This window comes from Engraulis encrasicolus, chromosome 6 (assembly GCF_034702125.1).
Source record: "Engraulis encrasicolus isolate BLACKSEA-1 chromosome 6, IST_EnEncr_1.0, whole genome shotgun sequence".
NCBI classification, from domain to species: domain Eukaryota; kingdom Metazoa; phylum Chordata; class Actinopteri; order Clupeiformes; family Engraulidae; genus Engraulis; species Engraulis encrasicolus.
The window spans coordinates 12,460,581-12,484,846 of record NC_085862.1 but is presented as its reverse complement, the minus strand read 5'-3'; the positions used below and the strand labels follow the sequence as shown (position 1 = coordinate 12,484,846).

The following is a 24,266-nucleotide window of genomic DNA, read 5'->3' as shown; positions in this document are numbered from 1 at the left end:
AATCCATGCTTTGACTATTGCAATACCCTACTTATAGGCAGGGTTTTACATGTAAATAATTAACACTAGCCAACCGGCCAAATGCTGGTGAAAATTGAGTTTGGCTGGTAGAAAAGACCAACTTACTAGCCACTTTGACCCATTAGGGAGTGTGTGGTTGGCTAGTAAGATTAACATTTATTAGCCATTTTGATTGGAGATGAAAAAAGTTAATTTAGAATGTAAAAGTCACTCAGGCAGGTGCAACTAATCCTGCTGCTAGAATTCTAACAAAAACAAAGACCAGAGACCACATCACTCCAGTACTTAGGTCATTACACTGGCTTTAGAATCCAGACAGGGTGAAATGGCATTTAGTCATCATGCTGCTAAATGTGCTATATACATGCTATTGCTATTATTATTGCCATTGTTATTGCTGTTGCTACCTCTCCAGGCTCTCGGCGTAGGACAGCTTGAGGCGTGACTGTGGGCACACCAGGCAGCGGCTGTGCTGCCGCAGGTCGGCCAGCTTCTGTGCGGAGCGTGCGTCTATCCAGCCCCGCGTCTGCGCCTCCTCCAGGCTCCTCCGGCAGCCGTCCTGGGGGTCCCACAGCCCGCCCGTCGCCTGCTGGAACTCCAGGAAGCGTTGGCCCGCGTCGTGGGGCAGCCAGCGCTCCTTCACCGCCTCGGCCACCGACAGCCGGCGCTGGCCCTGGGGCTCGGAGAAGCCCACGTAGGCCTTCTGGGCGGGCCGCAGCCGGTTGATGACATCGCCCTGCACCAGGCCCACGCGCTGCGCCTCCTGCAGGGAGAGACGGCGGCCCGAGCTGGGGCACACCAGGCCTCCCGTACACGCCTGGGCCTCCAGGAGGCGCTGACCCGTGATGTTGTCCACCAGGCCCCGGCTCATGGCCTCCGTCACACTCACCTAATAAATAATAATAAGAATAATAAGAATAATATTACTATTACTACTACTACTACTACTACTACTACTACTAATAATAATAATAATAATAATATCAATAATAATAATATCAATAATAATAATAATAATAACATGCTAAAAATATGCTGAGCAATAATACAAATTCACAGGAATCAGAAAGGGGTGGGCGATATGGCAAAAATGTCATAAAATATATATATTTTTTTGTTCTTCTTTTGAAAAAAAAAAGGTATTTTAGGGCTACAAACCTTTCTGAACAGATATGAATATAAATACATTTACACCGCATTTCACATTATTACGCAAATGACATTTTTTGCCGTTTTCCTAAATAATCAATAGAAATGACAGTCGTCATAATTTTCAAGTAATCGGCCATTAGAGTACAATTCAAAAGTTTTTGAATGAACCTTCCAATGATAACGGTATTTTTTTAAATAACAAAAAACTTAAAATGCCCAAAATGCTCTGTTCCAAATTATTACGCAAAACAGTTTTGTAGTGTTGTAATACAAATGTCTTTCTTTTTTTCCCATTTACATCAAAACAGTTGGCATTTGGTACCTTCTAAATTACATTTCGATGTTCAAAACTTGGTCATAAGCTGTAACTGGAATGCTGCGTTTAACATTGAAGTCAATGGCAGGGCATTGCATGGGAGTTATGGAAGCCTAGATATCCTTGATGCTTTGCTCTCAGCTGTTTTTGTTTGTTTGGTCTGGTGACCCACACTTCACTCTTCAATATACCCGTAGATTTCCATGCCACGTGTAGGTGCTTTGGAGGTGATGACATTCTAACTCACCAGACATAGCATCCCATTCATTTTCAATGGGGTTTTATGTCTGGTGCGTTAGAATGTCATCACCTCAAAAGCACCTAAACGTGGCATGGAAATCTACGGGTATATTGAAGAGTGAAGTGTGGGTCACCAGACCAAACAAACAATAACAGCTGAGAGCAAAGCATCAAGGATATCTGGGCTTCCATAACTCCCATGCAATGCCCTACCATTGACTTCAATGTTAATCGCAGCATTCCAGTTACTAAGACAAAGAGCTTATCACCAAGTATTGAACATTGAAATGTAATTTAGAAGGTACCAAATTCCAACTGTTTTGAGGTAAATGGGAAAAAAAGAAAGAAATTTGGATTACAACACTACAAAACTATTTTGCGTAATAATGTGGAACAGAGCATTTAAAGTTTTTTATTATTTAAAAAAATACCGTTATCATTGGAAGGTTCATTCAAAAACTTTTAAATTGTACTCTAATGGCTGATGACTTGAAAATTATGACGACTGTCATTTGTATTGATTATTTGGGGAAACAGCGAAAAATGTCATTTGCATAATAATGTGGAATGCGGTGTATAATACATTTGCAATTTTCTGTCACGCTCACCTTCTCCAGGTTCTCTGAGTCGAAGATGGCGCCCACGGGGTTGCGCTCGCCGGCGGTGGTGGTCGGGGACACCAGGTTGAGGGACATGCTGGAGACGCGGGTGATGGAGCCGGGGGAGAGCAGCGGGGAGAGGGGAGCCTGCAGCTCGCCGGACGCCAGGGACCCAGAGACGCCCAGGGTACTGCCCAGGGTACTGCCCAGGGTACTGCCCAGGGTACTGCCACTGCCGCCCACACCACCGCCCACGCCACTGTCACCGCCACCGCCACCGCTGGTGGTGCTGCTGATGACGAGAGACGAGGTGGCGATGGTCTCGATGGACTGGATCCTCGTGGTGGAGGAAGTGGAGGAAGAGCTGGATGAGGCACCCGAGGCTCCTCCTGAGGCTCCTCCTGAGGCTCCTCCTGAGGCAGCCGCAGCCGAGGCAGAGGAGGTGGTGGCACCAGCAGACCTGGTGGCAGAGGAGGAGGTGGCGCCAGCAGCACTCTGGGTGGCAGAGGAGGTGGCGGCAGAGGAGGCGCCAGCAGACCTGCTGGCAGAGGAGGAGGAGGAGGACAACGACTGCACGGAGGACTGCAAGCCAGACGTGGCCGAGCTCTGCATGGATGACTGCAGACCTGCGGAGGTGGAACTCTGCATAAGGGATTGCATTCCCATTCCTGACGTGTTAGAGCTCTGCACATGGGATTGAATGCCCATTCCTGACGCGGTGGAGCTCTGCATGCTGCCTGCTCCTGCTGCTGCTGAGGAGGAGGAGGAGGAGGAGGTGGAGGAGGTTCTGCTGGCGCTGGTCTTCAGCGCCTCATCGATGCCCTCCACGAACTGGGCCAGCGTGATGTGTCCGGCCCGGTACTGGTCCCGATGGGACTGCCTGATGACGCCTCGCTCCAGCAGCTCCTGGATGTCGTACTCAACGCCCTGCGTGCGGTCCACGATGACCAGCCTGGTGATGTAGAAATGTAGAATATATTATATATTATAATTATAATTAGTAGTAGTACATTACATTACTATTATTTTTCAGGGTATTGATTACACCCTGCGTGCGGTCCACGATGACCAGCCTGGAAATGTAGAAATGTATTATATATTATTATATATAACATATATTATATATTATATTATTATAATAATTAGTAGTAGTAGTACATTACATTACATTGCACTTAGCTGACGCTTTAATTTTATTCAACTATTATTTTTCAGGGTATTGATTACAGTCCCTGGAGCAATGTGGGGTTAGGTGCCTTGCTCAAGGGAGATGTAGGGAGAGGTCAGGGGGGATTCAAACCGGCAACCCCTAGATTGAAAGACCAACTCTCTACCACTAGGCTGCCCCAGTAGTATTATTGTTATTGCTATTATTATTATAATTATTACCTCTGGGATCCGTCAGAGTCGTTAGGAGTAATTAATATAAATAATTCATTTAATACTAATTCAAATAAATATTAATACTACTATTTCTAATGATGAACTCATTCCGTAAGTGATTACCTCTTGGTGCCGTCGGGGGCGGTGATGGTGATCTCCTCCCATTCGCACTCCTGCTGGGCCAGCTCCTTATACGTCTCATAGTCGATCAGCTTGGCCTCGTATGCCTGCCACACACACACACACACACACACACACACACACACACACACACACACACACACACACACACACACACACACACACACACACACACACACACACACACACACACACACACACACACACACACACACACACACACACACACAGAGTTATTCCATAGTTGCATGGTATTGCTTTAAGTTTGCACATTGCTTGCAAAATATTTTATTTATTGGGAGCAAAATTTCAACCATAGATCTTCTGCAGGCCCTGAAGAGGATCAACAGTATGACCGAAACGTTGCAATGCAGTGCAAGCAGTGTGCAGATCCTTCCCCCCTTTTCTACATACACTATTGCTGATGCTTGTTGGTTGGATGTGCATGCCTTCCACTACACTTTATATCGCTTTAACCCGTTATAAACACAGCGTTAGTAATGACCGAGTCATAGTATATTACTAATGGCTCTGTGTTGCGTCATAGTAGAGTAGTACTAAAGTAGTTAAAGGAGCACTACTGCTAATTTCAATGTGCTGTTGTATTGCTCACGCTACCCTTGACTTGTCAGTACCTGGTGATGCTGCATTTTTTGGCTCAGCCCTTTCCGAGCTATTCTAATGGGGGCAGCTTTTGTTTACATTTAAAAAAAATCTTAACATAGGCCTACTCCAAATATTTTCTCAAAAGGTATCGCTGTTTGCTAGTTCTCTGCTGATGTTGCATAACCTTTTGGATGTTTTTGGGAATAAAAAAAATGCATTACAATGGCATGTTGAAATTGGCTTAAGTTATCCTTTAACTTTTCAATGACTATTACTGCGTGCCTCTGGTGGTACGGCATGCATTGTGGGCCATACATTGACACCCTCTCACATGTACAGTGTGTACTGTAGGTACCTGTTTGACGGTCATCTCGCGGCCGCTGTCGGGGTCCACGATGACCACGCGTCTCTTCCTGACGGTGTTCTTCTGGCTGGAGAGCGAGGAGGCGGGCAGCAGCAGCAGTTCGCTACTCTGGGGGGGCTTGAAGCAGCGCTGCATCAGCTGACCGTAGCTGAGCATCGTCTGGCTCTTGGGGTTGCAAAGGGACAGCATAAACAGTATTAATAACATTTAAAACAAACACGAAAAATATACATACAAAATTACAGCCATTGGGCTAATTTCCATCTTTTGTCCCTTGATAGGTTTGATAAAAAAATGAGTATTGCACATATTGAGAAATTAAAAAGGGAAAGATATTGCACACATTTTAAAATATATAATACAAAAGTAAGGAAAGAACAACTACCAATACAGACGATGTAGCGTTATGTTGGCAGTGTTTATTATCCAGAAGCCAAGATTTTACCTTGGGGTCGTTGGGGTCGTGGAAGCCCCCGCTGGTCGCCGTGGCTCCCTGTTGTGTTTCGAGCGCCTGGCGGAGGTCAGGGGTCAGCAGGCCGCGCTTCACGGCGGTGTCTGGGGGGACGCGGACGCTCAGCCAGGGGTCTACGATGCCCCCGGTGGCCAGCTGCGCTCCCAGCAGGCGCAGGCCGTACGCCCTCTCCACCACCCCGCGCTCCAGGGCCTCTGATAGGCTGAGCTTGGACTGGGTGGCGTCTCCTCCTGGCTGACTGTGATCATAATAATCATCATAATCATAATCATAATCATAATAAAAATAAATTTTATATGAAGCGCACTTCACTTCACATTAAAACAGATCAGAGCAGCATAGCAAGAGCAATACAAAAGCATCAATGAATTTATACATCACATCTAAATGGTGAAATGATTAAATGGAAAAGCAAAGAAAAATGTTAATAGATAAATGGGTACAAAAAAGACAATCTCGAAAGAGAATAAAATAAATAATTAAATAAATAAAAACCTGTATCCTGTCACGGCCTTCTCAGCCTCCAGCAACGCCCCCTTGACCTCTGAGCCAATCAGGCCCTTCCGATGGGCCTCCTCCACGGCGTAGCCCCGCCCATCCCGTGGGTCCATGACGAATCCGCATGCGACCTGCGCCTCCATCAGTTCCTGGGCCGCCTCCTTGACCAGAAGCTCCTTCTGCACGGCCTGCAGCAGAGTCATGCCTGCCTTCCCGCCGGGCTGCTCCAGAGCCCCCGCGATGCAGCCCGTCTCACGCAGGAAGCCGCGCAGACGCGTGCGGATGTCGTCCAGGCGCAGACGGCCCGCCAGCAGGTGCTCCAGGTCATCGGGCTCCAGCAGACCCACACTACAGGAGGCGGGACGGGAAGAAGAAGAAGAAGAAGAAGAAGAAGAAGAAGAAGAAGAAGAAGAAGAAGGGAGATTGTTACAGGTGCACTGTGTAGGATGGTGGCCAGAGTAGGCATTGCAACTATGCTGCTCATTGAAACTGTGCTGCATGGCCACATTTGATCTTTTCATGAATGGTAATACACTAATATTTAGTAATATGACCAAAGTAGAGTATGTTTTGCAGCTAAAAAATCTAAGTGGCAAACATGGAGAAGATCCCCATTTTCATGTATGAAAAGTGCAATCTTCACAGTCATAATGAATAATTGGAATTTGATGATGGTGGTAAGTATTAGTAAAAAAATCTTGCCATTAAAATATTTTCAGAACATTCTTTTTAAATCTATATAAAATGCATTTAGCAATGCAATCCAATGCAATGCCCAATACAAAAATGCCAATTTCCCAAAATGTTCTTAAATGGATATACGTCACTTAGCAACAAAGCCCTTCATATATATACAGAATATGATATAATACTGGCCTAAAGGTAGGGCACTAGCTTACTACGCCGGCGACCCGGGTTCGATTCCGACCCGGGTCATTTGCCAATGCTTCCCCATCTCTCTCTCTCCGCATTCGTTCCCTGCCCATCTGTCACTATCTTGCCTCAAACAAACCACAAAAGCCCCCCAAACATAAAAAATAAATAATAATACTGTCCTTACCCTACGAGTTCCCAGACCAACATGATATAATAATACCAGAGAGAGTAGAGAGAGAGAGGTTCCATTGGCCCATTGTTTCCGGGTTCTATTATTGCAAGGGGGAGGGGGGGGAATCCCCCTTTAGGCAGACCTAGGCAGACCTAAGGACTGTTCTATTCAATGCTAGGAGTATTATGACACGCCCCTTTAGGCAGACCGGAACCTGGTCATTTTAGGTGCCCATAGCAACCTATTACATTGGCATATCTCTATATACTTAAAGAATCTCTGATAATACTGTCTTACCCTACGAGCTCCCAGACGGGGACGTCGGCCCTCAGACCCGGCACGGCGAGCGCTGCCTTGGGCGCGGGCAGCAGCAGCATCCCGGTGTTGGGGTCGGCCGTGCACATGGCCTGCAGCGCGGCGTAGGAACACGGCCGCTGGGTGAAGGGGTGCAGGAAGTAGGCGTCCGGCTTGGCGTTGAGCGCCGTGTACAGGTCCGGGTCCAGCAGGCTGCGGTCGGTGGCCAGGTCTCGGGGGAGGAAGACGCTGAGGCGGGGGTCCAGCATTCCCCCTCCCACGGCCTCCTGAGCCTGGAGGAGCTGCAGCGTCACCTGACCAGGAAACCAGGAAAACACTTCAGTATTGTTTGTGTTATTTATTTTTCCCTTGTATTTTATTTTTGTTGTTTCAGACTTTATTTTCTGTTTTCATTTGACTTTAACACTCCTGCACCCAATCTTTTTGAGACGGATGTGGGTTTTTTTTGTTGTTTTTTTACATTTGATCTAAAACAAACACTGATAGCATTGTCCAACACAAGGTAAAAGAAGATGTAGCCAAAAAAGATGTATTAAAAAAAGTGTTTAAAAAGTGAAGCAAAAAATACATAGTACATAAGTAAAGACATTTCGTTGTTTCTTTTCTCTTTTACTTTTTATTGTTTCTTTCCTTGCTGTAGTAGATATGTACTATCTCATGTTTACTACCACTCTGTGAAGCTGATATTTGTATTTGGTAATGGTTATTAGAAGGACCACAGGAAGCAGCTGTCCGAAACATCGCATTAAAGTAAGAGAAACGGGAGCATGGTGTCTCAGACTTTATCTTCAGTTTTCATGTGACTTTACTAGTCCTGCACCCAATCTTTTTGAGACGGATGTGCGTGTTTTTTTTGTTTTTTTTTACAATTGATCTAATAAAAACAAACAAACAAACAAACCAACCTCCTCGTCCCTCAGCCCTTTGCGGTGCGCCTGCCCCACCCCCAGACACTGGCCTGTGGCCGGGTCGCGTATGCCCAGACATGCGGTCTCGGCCTCCAGGAGGCGCTCGTTGGAGCAGGGGGGCAGCAGGCCGCACGCCTGGCCCTCTGCGACCGTCTTGCGGCCGCGGGGGTCCTTGGGGTTGGCGGGATCCATCAGCCCGCCGGTCGCAGCTTGGGCCTCCAGCAGCCGGAGGGCGCTCTCGCGCGACAGCAGCTTCTGTTAAGTTCAAGTGAAATGTATTAGGGACCATGTAAAAATAAAACATAAATGTTGCCATTTCATGCATTGTACCAGAGTTGGCCTCAGGCAAATTTATATCTGCAGTCCATCTGCAGGCAGGACATAAAACCTCAAAAACATATGAACATACACATGAATACAATAAACAATGAATGAATGAATTGAATGAATAAATGAATGAATGAATGAATGAATGAATGAATGAATGAATGAATGAATGAATGAATGAGGGAATGAATGAAATTATTAGGGCTTTCAAACCTGGTCCCCTTTAAGTGAACCAAACTCAGTCCTCTTTAAGTGGACCAAAAAGAGAACCGACAGCTAAAGGACTCAGTTCTGTTTTTGTTCATATTGTGAGTGTATTACAAAAAGAACTTGCTGATCTTTCTGGTCCTGGTAGGCTATTATGGTGTGTCACTCTTCTTTTTTATTACACCCAGTCCTCTAGAGCAGTGGTTCTTAACCTTTTTTTCTTCACGCACCCCCTTACCTGTGTCCAAGACAAGGCGCGCACCCCCAACCCAAACTTCTACACATGTACACGCACTAAAAAATTATTAAAGTGATTATTACAATGATTCTTGCTTGAGACATTAATCAATCCCTGAATGATTTTACATGGGGCACAAAACCTATATTAAGTTGGTTTTGATTTGTCTTAATTATAATGTTCGCTAGCAGAATTTTTGGTCACAACCTCAACACAAACAAAATTCCACGCACCCCCTGAAATCTCTGGCGCACCCCCAGGGGGTGCCCGCACCCCAGGTTAAGAACCACTGCTCTAAAGCACTCCTTAAGTGATTACACCTAGTCATAAGTGTAACTTGTCAGAACTCATAAGCGAACCGAACTGAGACATCAACCAAGGTTTCAGTACGGTTCGCTTCCGAGGGGTCTGGGTATGCTTTGGAGCGTTCACATATGCAGCAAAAATGCTGAGTCACTACTCTGAGTTCGCTTCGGCGGATGAAAGGGACTAGGTGTGAAAACGCTGTGACCATTCTTGATATAAAACATGGAACAGCAAACAGAACCATACAGTAAAAGAAAGAAATAGTCAGGTATGACACAAAAAAGCCCTAAGGCTAATTTCCATTGTGGTCCCATAAGGGCATATGGCAGCATTCTAACATACGCTACATACCTGTTTCAGTGCGTCCGCCAGCGACATCTTGCCCCTGGGGCCTGCCGCCATGCCGGCGATGACCTTTGCCCCCCGTAGGGCTGGCTGCAGCTGGGCGTCCACTTCCTGCACGCTGCGCTCGCCCTTCACGAGCTGCTCGAAGGTTGGCGGGCGCAGGAGGCCGCAGTCGTGCAGCTGCTGCGCGCTGACCTGAGCGCAGACGCCCTGGAACATGATGGAGGAGGCGTCGCGGAGCGGGGCGTCGGTCTGGGTGTGCGTGTGCCGGACGCCGGGACGCTCCTCCAGCTTCTTGATCCGCGCCACAAGCTCGCTCCGCTCCGTGGTGAAACGCTTGATCTCGGCATCGCGAGCGGACACCTCTTTCTTCAAGGTGTCCATCTGACAAGGTAATGCAAGGTTATTAGTCAACGCAAGACAAGCTCAAGACAAGTTTACATGCAAGAAGTTCAGAAAACACTGCACTCGGGATACTGTTGTTTTTCCTTTTATTATTTCTCGGAGTTCGCTCCAAGAATTATAAAAGGAAAAAAAACACCAGGAGCAATTTGGGATATAGTATCTTGTTCAAGGACACTTCAATGGGGTCAGGCAGAGTGGGCTTTGAACCTGCAACCTTGCAGTTGCTAAACTGGCACCTGATCCATCATCGCTTGCTACGTGTATGTATGTCCTCTTTGTAAGTCACTTTGTATAACAGTATCTGTTAAATGTATTGTAATCTAATGTAATGTACTTCAGGTAGATAATAATGTAATGTAATTGTGTATAATGTAATTATGTATCCCCATAATGCACGCCATTCCAGCAGTGCAGCACTGTAATAGTAATTGAGACTACCACAGTACTAGAATACTATATACGACATAACACAGGCCTTTAATGCAATATGACTTGGTCATTGCCATTCTGTTAACAATATATTTATTTTTGGAGGAGAAAACAAACGCACACCAGATGTTTTGAGGTGCAGGTAGCGGGTACTTGTTCACTTCAGAGGGTAAGATACCGCACACTGTCCATCATGCAGAATTTTATTAAACAAACAACGTTTCGTCCAGTTGCAAAAACTTGAGAAAGTCCAAACTGGCTGAAACGTGGTTTGTTTAATAAAACTGATAAAAAGCATGATGGACAAGAGTGTGCGGTATCTTCCCCTCTGTAGAGAACAGCAAATTTATACCATCGTATCTTAACGGGTTAAATGTCAAGCGGCCTACAGTACCTGCTGCTGTAGTTTCTGCTGCGCCTTCTTGGCCTCCTCCAGGGCGATGCGGAGCTTCCTCAGCTCCTCCTCCAGCTCCTTCACCCTCCTCTCCAGCGCCTCCTTCTGGACACGCAGCTCACTGCACTGCTTCTCAGAGCGCTGCAGCTCTGCTGATTTCTGGGGATGGGGAGGAAGGAGTGGAAAAGAGGAAGAAGAGGAGGAGAAGAGAAGAGGAGGAGAGGAGGAGAAGAGGAGAGGAGAAGAGGGAGACAAGGGAGAAGAGGAGGAGAAGAAGAAAAGAAAGAGGAGATGGAAGAGGAGAAGAGGAGAAGAGGGAGAAGCATTGGGTAAGAGGAGGAGGGGTTGGGGAAGGAGGGAGACATGAGTGAGATGGGTCAACAAGAGGCAAAGATACACGCCATATCTTGTTAATGAGATACTCGCCATATCATATTAAAGGGACAGTTTGGTCAATTTCAACATGCAGTTGTAATGCTCACACTACCCTGGATTTGTCAGTGCCTGAGATTTTTTTTTCTTCTTCTTCAGCCGTTTCCGAGATCCTGGTCATTGTAATGGGGGCAGCTCTTTGTTTACATTTCAAAAAAACATTTTTATTTATTCCCAAAAACATCCAAAAGGTTCTAAAACATCAGCAGACAACTAGCAAACAGCAGTACCTTTTGGGAAAATATTTGGAGTTGGCCTATGTTTCATTTTTTAAAAATGTAAACAAACGCTGCCCCCATTAGAATTGCTCATATCTCGGAAAGGGCTGAGCCGAAAAATGTGGCATCACCAGGTACTGACAAGTCAAGGGTAGCGTGAGCAATACAACTGCATGTTGAAATTGACCAAACTGTCCCTTTAATGTTGCAATTGCAACAAACATCTCAGACAATTGTCATTTTTTTAAAAACATATTTTAGCTAATATACACAGTAATGCATCTAGATATAGAATTGGGCAGATGCCAAATCTGTAAAATATATTAACATTTTTATTACCATTTATAAACGTGATTCAAGTGATATTCCCTCCATGGTGCATTTTTGTTAAAGAAAGGTATTGCTACAATGTGAACAATGTGAAATACGGTAGCCTAATAACCAGTCCTCCCAAGTTTCTCGTGGATCCCTTTGCCAAACATAGAACTATCTCAGACGAACTGGTTTAGACGTTGAAATATCAGGAAGCCACATGACATATCATAATCTGACATACAGTTGCCCACATCAGTCAATGATAACAAATGTAAATTTGTCAAATGTGTGACATCTATATTACAAAAGAGAGAGAGATGAACTTGTCATGATAACAGCTGATAGTGAACTGATAGTGATAACGATCAAAAACATCAGCTGAATCCATGAAGGCGAGCATGCAACTGCAGTCAACTGCCAAATCTATGTGGATCCTTGTCGGTGTTATAATACTGCAGGGCATGAAACCAACTTCTTGCTTTTGTTTTTCAATCCAGGGGAGGGATTTTCTGACTGTTTTCCCAGGTACATCAGGGTTTACAAAAATATGTTGTGTTATTGTTGGATAGAGCTAGTAATCTGATAACAGTAGGTAGATCGTTAACTGGACAAGAATTCTGCGGAGGAGGAAACCTCCAATAATTTCCTGCTCTACTAATGCAATCCAGTGGAGGATTATTTTCTCCACTGACTGTTTTCCCAGGTGAGGTATATCAGGGTTTACCAAAATATATCATGTCATGACTCATCATCGGATAGACAATCTGATAGCAATCACAAGCATGACTACCATGCATATTTTTTTTTTTAGGAAAGTACCACTTCAAAGCTTGGAACTATTTAAAGGAGCAGGCCATCCTTTTTCAATTTTCACAAATTCACAGTCTTTCTAAGTATTAAATCTGTGCATATTTTTTTCTCAGTGTGTTCAGTACTTAGAGTGACATTATTCGCATAACTTAGCTAGCACAATCACTGGACGCAAATGGTACCCTTAGCATCTCAAGCCACAAGCCACCGGACAGAATTAAATAGCTGTTTTGCACTCTGGTGAATTTTACAATCATTTTAAAGTGCATTTGATGATGTTTTATTTGGTAACATAGCCTTCCATTTCTATGTTAAATATGGCTGTACTGTCTGTCATATACATAACAAACACATAGAGAAAAAAATACCCATGCATTCTCATATTTAGGGCTTACCTACAAATATAATCAATTTCATGGAATAAGGTGGACTGTTCCTTGAAATACACAGTGCTGATATACATTCCAATGATGTAAAAGGTAAACAGACAGACGCATTCCTCAGAGACACCCCTATTATTTATGGCTCTGTCCTCAGAAATGTTTTTTTTGTTCTACTTTCTTGTTTTACTTGTTGTAACCAGCAGAGGGGGCTCGTTGTCCGTTTCATGTCATGCTCCTGCTGAATTCGTCCAGTGCATGATTACTGAGGACTCTCAATGAACACCCACAAACCAGCCACATGCTGGTGGAAATTCAGTTTGGCTGGTAGAAACGAAAACTTACAAGTCACTTTGACTAATAGTGAGTGTATGTTTGGCTAGTAAGATTTAACGTCTACTGGCCACATTGGCTACAGTGATGAAAAAAAGTTAACTTACAACCCTGATTACACTAATGAACCAAAACACAACACAGCATTCTACTTACAACTGTAAGGTCAATGTAATTTGTGGTGCTCACAGTCGAGGACAGCACAATCAAGACAGACTGGGCAACCTGTCAGTGAATAGAAGTAGGGATGACCTGGCAGGTGCGTCAAAACGCTAGTCACATTGTGCATCAAAATAAAAAACCTCAAAAAAAAAAGTAGGCTGAGCGCTCTAGTAATCCCTGTGTACGGTCTAATTCAGGGGCGTGAAACTCGAATTCACAGTGGACCCAAATCAAAATCCTTAATGATTTGAGCTCCACAAGACTTTCGTTTCCTATATCCATGCCGGTGAGTCACCCGCTGCTTTGAGTTTGCATCAGATTCTCACACACACGCTCTACATCTCTCGAAGCCGTGTGTTATGAGTTAGTAACATAATTCAACTGGAACATTCCACCAAGCGCCTGTGCGCCAGTAGATAGCAATAGCGCTGAGAATATCACATAGTCACTTCACACCGTACGGTACATGTCATCGCAGCCAAGGATGCGTTACTGTACGGGCCTACCGGGCCCAGGCCCAGGGGCCCAAGAGTCAAGGAGGGCCCTGAAGCCCAAGCCTGTAGTTGACATTCTCATATTGCAATAAAATACTTTCCATACAACTGTAATTTTCACATTTTCTCGGGGGACAAACCCCTGAACCTTCAACAACAAAGGGCCTGTATAATCTCGAGTAAAACTCAAAATCTTTTCGTAAACTAGCAACACCCATGGAGTGGGGCCTTTCTTGTTGTTTGGCTCAGGGGCCCATGGAGGGGGGCCTTTCTTGTTGTCTGGTCCAGGGACCCATATAGTCCTAATGCGTCCCTGATCTCAGCCCAAGGTGATAATGAGAAAGCTGTCAGTCATAGACACCCATAGCCACAGGACCAGGTCCACTCCTCATAGCCACAGGGCCAGATGCACCACTCATAGCCACCCATATAGCTACGGGGCCAGGTCCACTCCTCATAGCCACCCATAGCTACGGGGCCAGATGCAGAGTCGGATTAAGATGGCCCGGGGCCCCAAGGCTACAGGTTTCCATGGGGCAACTTTTGGCAACAAAATAAGTAGTGTCAGCGTCTTAACTACAACTAAGGAATTAAGGATAACATGTCTGCCAACTGTGGAGAGCAGTATTAACAAGATATAAATATGAATTTTTCAATATCATATCTTTTGTAATTCTACAATTTTGGACTGTTGGTCAATTGGGGGCCCAATGTCAGGTGGGGGCCCTTACTGCAGAGATACACCAGCGGCGACACGATTCAAGCGACAGAGTGTAGCAGCAAGCGATACGAGAGACTGAGGAGACTAGAGTATGTCCGTACAGGCAGAAGGCAAAGCATTCAAGCATTCCCATTGGCTGTGGTCACTGACCTCTATACAGTCATTGGCTGTCGCGGCTTGTCGCCAAACGGCGTCATAGAAAGTTGAAAAGATTTCAACTTCAAATTGTCGTGCTCGTCGCGCAAATCGCTCTAGTCTCCAGAATCGCTTTTGTCTCTCGACTCAATACAAAGTCAATTACTTCCGTCGCTCGACTCGCTCAGATCGCCGCTGGTGTATCTCTGCGGTTAGGCTTCAGCCATACCTCGCCTGTGCATTAATCCAGCCCTGGCCACCTGCCAGGGGGCCCCTGATTGACCAAGAGTAAAAAATTGCAGAATTGTGACAATATGCAAGCAATATTGAAAAATGAACATGAATTGTTGAGTACAGTTAGTAATAGTAAAACTTGTTAATACTCTTCTCCACAACAGACAAACATCCTCAATTCCTTGCTCATAATTATGATATCGTTTATGTAACTTCGTTGTGAAATTTGATTTCCAGTGGGGCCCACAGCAACCTGTTAGCCTTGGGCCCCCATTCCATCTTAATTCAGCCCTGGGCCAGGGCCACGGGGCCAGATGCCCTCCTTGCCCTGTGGGGTGAGACAGTCACCAAAGAGTCACAGCCAGCAGCCAACCTGCCACACCCCAGTGGATGACAATGACAATGACATGCCAAGACCAAGGTAACTCAAATGGCAGATGACTGACTAAGTCAGGAATGGCAGCTTTTTTGTTCAGCTTAAAGAGAAGGTTGTGCACATCCCAAGCAAAGGTGCACAACAAAGTCTGACTGTAATTTGAGGAGTAAGGAGTCTGCCAACTTAAAATCCTTTTTGTTGCTTTTTTATTATTATTTCGAAGTCCAAGCGTAATCCAGCCATGAAATTGAAAAAAATCAGCAAAATATGGTGGGGTACATCAGTCCACTACACTCCAGACTTCAGAAGGAGAATGTCCATGATATACCCCTTAATACAGCTGAGAGCTTACATGAGGAAGCCCAATAATTATCTCAGTAAAATGCCTGAAATGCTCTGTGTTAGAGTGAGCCATATCAATAGGGTATGTGTATGTATGCAAGGCTACAAATTATCTTTTTAAAATCCCTCGCCAATTTGACTGATATATGTTAAATCTTAGTCGTCAAACATACACTCACTACCACTGGACTGCGTAAAAGAAAAAAAAAAACACTTCAAAATCCTGTGGTCACAAAACCAACCGCAGGGGATCAACAACAGCAATGCCTTTAAAATTATTCTTTAAAAGTTAAAAGCACAATTTTAATAAGAATGGCTTCTGTTATCTTGATTCTAAAATTCTGTATTCTATTCTGCTCTACCCGAACATTCTCATCAGACTGGTGTGACATTTCACCTTTACAGGTTAAATGTGGCTTGGACTTTCCCATTCACCGCTGCATAATAACTGAGTACGGTAGATCATTTATTTTATGACATTCCTACCTGTCTACCCAGACAGTAACGGCTCAGGTCATGTGAACAGAATGTGCAGTATGGTACACCGCCTGTTAGCAGTGGCTCTGACCACACCCAAGTGCCAACCCCAGGACTGGACTGGCCATCTGACATAGCAGGCATTTCCCGGTGGGCCCCACACCCTTGTGGGCCCCTATTTTCAAAAACTTTTTTTGTTTTGTTTTGTTGTTCAAATTAAGGGGCCCACACGGGTGCAGGGCCTACCGGTGAGTCAGTTCTGCTAATTATGAGGGGCCCCTTTAAGCCATAAGTGCCCGATCCCTATTTCTTCCCCAGTCCAGCCCGGGCCAACCCCAGCCAACGCCCAGCAAATATTTGTCATGCACGGTACATGAGGGATTAGCAGGTTCAGTACAGCATGTATGGACGCCACTCTGCCTTTCTTCATTTGCCCGCGCAAACAATGTTTTGGATTTAAGTAACATTACATTACACTTTTGCTGACACTTTTGTACAAATCAACTTACAGATATGACAGGGTATCGGTCCCTGGAGCAGTGTGGGGCAAGCTGCCTTGCTCAAGGGCACCTCAGCCATGGATGGAGGTATGGGGAGAGGTAAGGGTGAGATTCAAACCAGCAACCCTCTGATCTTAAGGCCACCTCCCTAACTATACTGGCCAATAATCAGACTAGTGGGCTGGTGGAGGGCAGTGCCCCAATAAAGCGTAATACTCAGAAACGTGCAAAGGAACATGAACTATAACAGGGTTTTTCAAAATGAGTGCCGGGAACCCCAGTTACCCTCAGATGGAGGTGGATATTTTTGTAAGGGCATGTAGAACACTTGGCGTGTCTCAGATGGCGCACTTGTGCACTTCGGGCACTATATTTCAGTGCATAGGGCGCTTTCAAAGTTAAGATTTGTTAGTTCAGTGCACTGAAAAGCGTCCGGATGATGCCCTAAATGGCGGACAACGCAGTGCTAGAACGATGGACACTTCACGCACTAAACGGGCGCGATGTTTTTCTTATAATGTAAGAAACGTGACGTTCAGTTCAGTAGAAGAGTTTGGTCAACAGTCTCCTGTATTTCTGTAAGTAATGTTGCTAAGACACCAACTTTTTCATGCCAAGTCAATTATTGTACAAAAAATAGCTGCCAGTTGGGATGAAGAAAATGTAAATACAAGCACGACACTCTGTGCAATGTAAACAGTAGCCAACCGATATTTTGGTGAGCTAATGCTAGCTCAACCGTCACTTCCAGTCAGGGCACAGTGCAGAGTGCGGCGACTTTTTCACAACACTATGCACTAAAGACCCCCAGTGCATTGTGAGCACTATGCTATGCCTGTCAGTGCACTGCCATAAGTGCGGCATCTGAGACACGGCAACTATGTCACTTTTTGAGCTAATTGATGGTGTTTACACGTCAACTGAGTAAGTGAATGGAGACACTCTTGACCTTTGCTCTCTGTGGGCAGAAAACCACACCTGCAAAATCTGGTCTCCCGTCTCAGTGCATGGAGTTTTATCACAACATCACATCACGATACATTTTCACGACAGTAATGTGGGTCAGTGATGTGGGGGGTGGGGGGGTGCACTAGGGGGCGCTCCCATGAGAACTGACTGAGAAACTGTGAAGAAATATTCAAAAATTCCTTTGTGGGCCTTTAAATCGTCCTCAGTCTGACAGATATAAATTCGATAGCCCTAAGCCAAAACGTCTGTCTGTTAAGTTAAATTACTAAAATAAAATACAAAAACTACACTGAAGAGTGCAGCATTTCCTAAAAAAAAATTACAAATCTGTTCGCTTGCAACCATCCGAAGACCTTCTAAAAAAACAGTTTGCAGTTGATAGCGCGCTTTGTAAAAAGAGTAGAGTGGTGTAGCCGTACCGTGTTGAGTTGTTTCCGTAGTTTCTCCACCTCCTGGCGGAGTGTGTCCCGCTCGGTGGTGACCTCCTTGAGGAGGCGCTGATGCTCTTGGCTAGTCTTCTGGAGGTTCTGGAGCTGCAGCATCAGCTTGCTCACCGCCTCCTCCTTCTGTGTCGTCAGACCCTTACGCAGCTCCCCTTGCTCTGCACGCAGCACCCGCACCTGCACAACACAGCAGCATTACGTATATTGCAGTTACACTTAAACTAAGGACTGTAACGCGCTCAACTCAAACAAAGTAAACAACTGGGTGCTCACTCCTCGAGAATATATGAAAAAGCAGGACAGCACTCCAAGTTTATGTGGTTTATTGCCCGTCAGACGTTTCGGGGTCAACCTTCTTCAGTGTCGGGCAAAAACGGGCAATAAACCACATAAACTTGGAGTGCTGTCCTGCTTTTTCTTTAATTGCAGTTACACTTAGCATGTTCCTCTACGACATTACATGACATAACGTTACAGGATATGACACGTAGCACCTAGCTTCCCTCTTAGCACCTAGCTTCCCTCTTAGCACCTAGCCTCCCTTCATCTCCCGTGCGCATCCCTCCTTGCTTCGCATACACCACCCTCACCTACACAATGCGTCATGGATAATCAATACCTACTATACAGTCTGGCTTATGGAACGGAAGACACAGTTTCAATTGCCTGAGACATACCCTGAACATGACTCTGTCATGTCACGATACCGCTGAGCTTAAGGTGCAGACCGATAGGTCAGTGCTACCAATACTGTATGAGGCTTTGGGAGGGAGGTTTACTAACATTTTACCGCCAAATTCTGTAGGTTGGCATCTGTTACGCCTGCAGTGCCACTATTGTCTATCAGAAAATCGAACACTGTGTGGTCCCGTTCTCGATTCTGATTGGCTGATAGCCGTTGTAAATTGGGCGTAAACACACACCTTCAAACTGAAGATTCCAAGCGCGTCTTAGTTAGACACGGCGCGTCTATTTTGGTAACGAGAAAATGTTGCAGTTGGGGTAGGGGGTCTGCAAGAAGAGCACATCTTTGCACCATCTGTGGTTGGGGTATCAGTGTGATTGCAAAGATGTTTCATTTAGAGATGCACCGAATCCTGATTTTTAGGATCCTGCCGGATACCGGATCCACTGCTTAAGAACCTGTCGGATCCGGAACCGGATACCGGATCCTACGAAAGGGTTGAAACACATAGCCTACTCACACATGTGGGCCATTTTTATCACGTTGGCTCAAACTATTTTGACTGAAAAGCCTCAGCTATCGGATCGCACCTTGCTGAGTTTTTTTTAGCGAAGTGTGTGTCTGGTAGCGCGACAAACGCTTGTACCCCAGTAGTGGTTGCAAAGGTAACAAAGCACTTCCTGAACGACGAGGGGCAAATTAATTATTATTCAAGCATTTTTAAAGAAAATTGGTCAGCGATTAAGTGTAACAGTGTTAGATAAGCTCGCTTTGCGTCGTTCCCCACTCCCCTTACCCGATGTAAATCGCGAACAACCCACGGCCTCTCGTGGCTTATTGCTTAAATAACAGTCTGTGAATATTACATTATAATTATATCCAGTATACTGTATATAGTCCCACTTCCTATTTATTTTCTTCACCTCCTCCTTGAGCTACAGCCTCTCCTTGGTCAGCTTGTCCATGAATATTATATTATACTGTATATGATTATATTACATTATATGATATTATATGATATTACATGATATTATATTATATTATATGATATTATATTATATTATATGATATTATATTATATTATATTATATGTATTTATTTTCTTCACCTCCTCCTCGAGTTGCAGCCTCTCCTTGGTCAGCTTCTCGACGAGCTCCTGCAGTCTCTGCACCTCCGCCAGGCTCTCGTTGAGGAGGCGCGTCTTCTCCTCTAGCAGGCGCTGTAGCTCGTCCATGCGTCGCGCCTCGTCGCGCGTCTGGGCCTGCGAGGAGGTCAGCTGGGTCTTCACGGCCCTCAGCTGCTCCTGCAGGGAGTCGGCCAGCTGGGAGGAGCTCCCTTGCTCCCTTTGGATACGATCCAGCTCCTCCTGCCGAGCACGCGCCTCCTCCCACGCCTGGGGACACATTACAGTACATTACATTACATTACATTACATTACAGTACATTACATTACATTAGTAGTACAGCAGGGCTTGACACTAACTTTTTCGCTTGCCTGCCATGTGGCTAGTGGTTTTCCTTAGTCACTAGCCATCCAGCTATTCTACTAGCCATTTGTTTTTCTTTATCATTACACTGTTCATCTAGCCTCAGAAGAGGAGGTGTTTAAGCAATCAGATGAGTGCATAGCTTTGTACATGGAATAAATCAAACAAATAGAAACTGAGTAACTGAGCTTTTTCTTGAACCTAAATAGAAACAATTGATACACAAGGAGTAAAATGCAGAATACAGTATATGCTATTCTGATATGTCATACCATTGAATAAGCTACCTGCCAAATTGGCTAGTGGCACTGTAATTGTTACTAGCCACAGCCAAGTTTTACCAGCATTTGGCTGGTTTGCAGGTGCCAGTGTCAAGCCCTGTAGTACAGTAGTAGTACAGTAGTAGTACAGTAGTAGTGGAGCCTCACCTGTTTGAGCTCGGCGGCGGCTTCCTCCTGGCTCCTCTGCAGGGCGTTGAGGGTGGCCGTGTACTCCTGCACCGTCAGCACGCTCTGCTCCAGCTGCGCCTCCACGCGCTTCCTCTTGCCCTGCTCCTCCTGCGCCGCCTTCTTCTGCAGCAGGGCCTCCTCCTCCGCCCGCTTCCTCCTCTCCTGCTCCTCCGCCAGGGCCTGCCTCAGCCGGTCTGCCTCGTCCTGCACCTCCTTGTTGCGGGCCAGCACCGCCTCCTGTGAAGTGCAAAAATGTCATTCTCTGTGACAAACGGATAATGAGGTGCAGATGAAGTTTGGTTTATTTGATAGGGACAGATAATAATAATAATAATAATGCCTTTTATTTGAAAGCGCCTTTCAAAACTCTCAAGGACACTGTACAGACAGAAACAAAATAAAACAAGACACATATACAGAATTTTAAGCAAAAATAAATAAACGAATACATTTTTTAAAAAGAAATATGAAAATAAAATAAAATAAAATAAAACAGAGTTTAAGAATCATAAAGAATAGGCTATTTGAAAAAGATGGGTTTTTAGCCTGGATTTGAAAACATCATGATACACATCATGTAGGCTATGCAAGCCCAACAGATACACATCATGTAGGCTATGCAAGCCCAACAGAGTAGCATCATAGCATTTGTAGCCTATATACGTAGGTACAGATGAAGTTGCATACATCCTGACTTCCAGAAGATCAGAGGGGAATCCTGGCTAGGAGTGAGGTGACTAATTAGTTAATCGCCCAGGAAGAGGGTACGCAATTCCCTTTTGTTAGTGACAAACCTTCCCAAGAAGAGACAAAATTGTCACCCCCACCTTTCTGTGTGGGGGTAGGAACTCTGTTTAAAAGGATGTGTGTGTCTGTGTGTCCCCAGGGGTGCATTTCTTGAAAGCTTTGTTGTTAGCCTGTTAGCAACTTGGGTAGTTACCAATGGGAAATTCCATTGCAAACAACAAAGTAGCTAATGTAGTAAGCAACTATGGGTTCCAGAAAAGCACCCCAGAGTTGGTTGAGATGAGACTGTGAAGTTCTGTTTTAACTGTTCTCTGGCCGTTATTAAAATCTGCAGTGCTCACACCTGTGGTGAATTTCTCAAAACCAAAGTTGCTAACTGCATTAGCTACTTTGCTGTTTTCAATGCATTTTCCCATTGGCAACTATGAACTAACAACTTCTCTTTTGAGAAACTCAACCCTGAATTGTCTGTTGCCAATATTATTATTTTTTTAACTTCACCTGCTCGTCCTTCTGCTGCTGCAGGAGCAGCACGTTGGTGTGGGTGACGCTGACGTGTTCCTCGTAGCTCTGGCGCACCTCCGTCAGCTCGGCGCTGTGCTGCTTCTGCACCTCCCTCAGTCCCTCGCGCGCCTCCTCGGCCCTCTGCGCCTCCTAGTAGAGTGGTGTAGAGTACTTTTATTATTAATCCAGCAGGAAATTCAAGTGTTTGCCAGCTTAGGTAAATACGCAAATACAGAACATACACAAAGACCTTACGTATACACCTAACTGTACATTGCAGTGAAAGTATAGCACACTCTTGAGTACCACCACACATGCTCTCTCTCTCTCTCTCTCTCTCTCTCTCTCTCTCTCTCTCTCTCTCTCTCTCTCTCTCTCTCTCTCTCTCTCTCTCTCTCTCTCTCTCTCTCTCTCTCTCTCTCTCTCTCTCTCTCACATAGACACATTACATTACATTACATTTAGCAGACGCCTTTGACCAAAGCAACTTACAAGGAGGACATTTACTGTAAGCAGGAACAGGATGAGACATCTAGGCGCAGTGTACAGTACAGTTGCAACACTGACAAAGAGTAAAATAAGATGTAGCAAAAAAGAAATAAAATAATAACTCTTTCTCTCTCACACACACGCACACACACACACACACACACACACACACACACACACACACACACACACACACACACACACACACACACACACACACACACACACACACACACACACACACACACACACACACACACACACACACACTCCCACACACCTCGCGTAGCTGGAGACGCAGCTGCTCGGCCTCGCGGTCCATGTCGGCCAGGCCCTTCTCCAGCTCCATCCTGGTCCTGCGGGCCTCCTCCGCCAGCGAGCGGCTCCTCTTGGTCTCCTCCTCCAGCTCCTCCTTCAGGCCCCGGTAGCGCTCCTCAGCCAGGCCGCGCAGGTGCTCCTCCTCCTCCAGACGAAGCTCCAGGGCCTTCACCTGCAGAGGAGAACAGGGGAGAGGAGAGTTAAGTAGAGTAGGGTAGAGTAGGGTAGAGTAGAGTAGAGTAGAGTAGAGTAGGGTAGGGTAGGGTAGGGTAGAGTAGAGTAGGGTAGAGTAGAGTAGGATAGAGCAGAGTAGAGTAGAGTAGAGTAGAGTAGAGTAAGGTAGAGTAGAGTAGAGTAGGATAGAGCAGAGTAGAGTAGGGTAGAGTAGAGTAGAGTAGAGTAGGGTAGGGTAGGGAAGAGTAGAGTACAGTAGGGTAGAGTAGAGTAGGATAGAGCAGAGTAGAGTAGGGTAGAGTAGAGTAGAGTAGAGTAGAGTAGAGTAGGGTAGGGTAGGGAAGAGTAGAGTACAGTAGGGTAGAGTAGAGTAGAGTAGAGTAGAGTAGAGTAGAGTAGAGTAGGGTAGGGTAGGGCAGAGTAGAGTAGAGTAGAGTAGAGTAGAGTAGAGTAGAGTAGAGTAGAGTAGAGTAGAGTAGAGAAGAATGGAGTACAGTAGTAGTAGTACAGTAGAGTAGTAGAGTAGAGTCGGGTAGAGTAGAGTAGAGTACAGGAGAGTAGAGTAGAGTAGGGTAGAGTACTATAGAATAGAGTAGTGTAGTAATGTAATGTAATGTAGTAAAGTAATGTAGTGTAATGTAATTTAATGTAATGAAGTGTATTGTAATGTAATATAATGTAATGTAATGTGTGTAATGCAATGTAATGTAATGTGATGTAGTGTATTGTAATGTAATGCAATGAGCTGACCTTGGCGAGCAGCTCGTCCAGGCGGTCCTGTGAGGTGTCCAGGTTGAGGGCCTGGCTCCTCTTGGCCTCCTCCAGGGAGAGCAGCTGGCTCTGGGAGAGGGACAGGGCCTCCGTCGCCCTCTGGCTGGCCTGCTGGAGCTCCAGGCTCTCGGCCGAGCGCAGAGACAGCTCCTCTCTCAGCCGCGCCAGCTCCTCCTCCAGCAGGGAGATACGGGTGCCACGCAGCTGAACACAAATATTGGTAACTCTTTAGAATAACTAACCAAAAAACTTTATAAACACTTTATTAACATTTAATTATAATTAACATTTAACATAGCATTGACAAATATTTGTGAATGAGTAATAACCAAACTACGATTGCATAGTGCAGTGGGAATCAACTTCTACTGTGTGAGTTTTATGTGGTTTCATGCCTTCTGGTCTTTGGAGGAGACACTTCGAGGACCGATGCGATTGTGCTGTGTCTGCTGTGTTAACATAGTATTTCTTGCCCATTTATAAACATTTGTAAACATTTTGTTGATAATTTGTTCATTATATTTATTTAATGTTTATAAAGCTGTGAATAGGTATTCTAAAGTGTTACCCAAATATTTGAAAATATA

General features: G+C 45.2%; 1 protein-coding gene across 3 annotated transcripts in view; it reads right to left on the bottom strand.

Annotated features, from left to right (window-relative positions):
* The window catches only part of LOC134450699 (desmoplakin-A-like), a 79,642-nt gene that overhangs the window by 2,528 nt on the left and 52,848 nt on the right, over positions 1-24,266 (bottom strand). For all 3 annotated transcript variants that reach the window (XM_063200640.1, XM_063200641.1, XM_063200642.1), the window contains 16 exons: positions 23,659-23,883; positions 22,697-22,906; positions 21,925-22,077; positions 20,656-20,913; positions 19,849-20,133; positions 18,032-18,232; positions 10,715-10,873; positions 9,493-9,870; positions 8,061-8,318; positions 7,138-7,448; positions 5,790-6,140; positions 5,268-5,532; positions 4,814-4,987; positions 3,835-3,938; positions 2,338-3,280; positions 429-910 (listed from right to left, as the gene is read on the bottom strand). In XM_063200640.1, the coding sequence (XP_063056710.1) occupies positions 429-910; positions 2,338-3,280; positions 3,835-3,938; positions 4,814-4,987; positions 5,268-5,532; positions 5,790-6,140; positions 7,138-7,448; positions 8,061-8,318; positions 9,493-9,870; positions 10,715-10,873; positions 18,032-18,232; positions 19,849-20,133; positions 20,656-20,913; positions 21,925-22,077; positions 22,697-22,906; positions 23,659-23,883 (4,757 nt within the window). The remainder of the gene's footprint in view (positions 1-428; positions 911-2,337; positions 3,281-3,834; positions 3,939-4,813; positions 4,988-5,267; positions 5,533-5,789; positions 6,141-7,137; positions 7,449-8,060; positions 8,319-9,492; positions 9,871-10,714; positions 10,874-18,031; positions 18,233-19,848; positions 20,134-20,655; positions 20,914-21,924; positions 22,078-22,696; positions 22,907-23,658; positions 23,884-24,266) is intronic.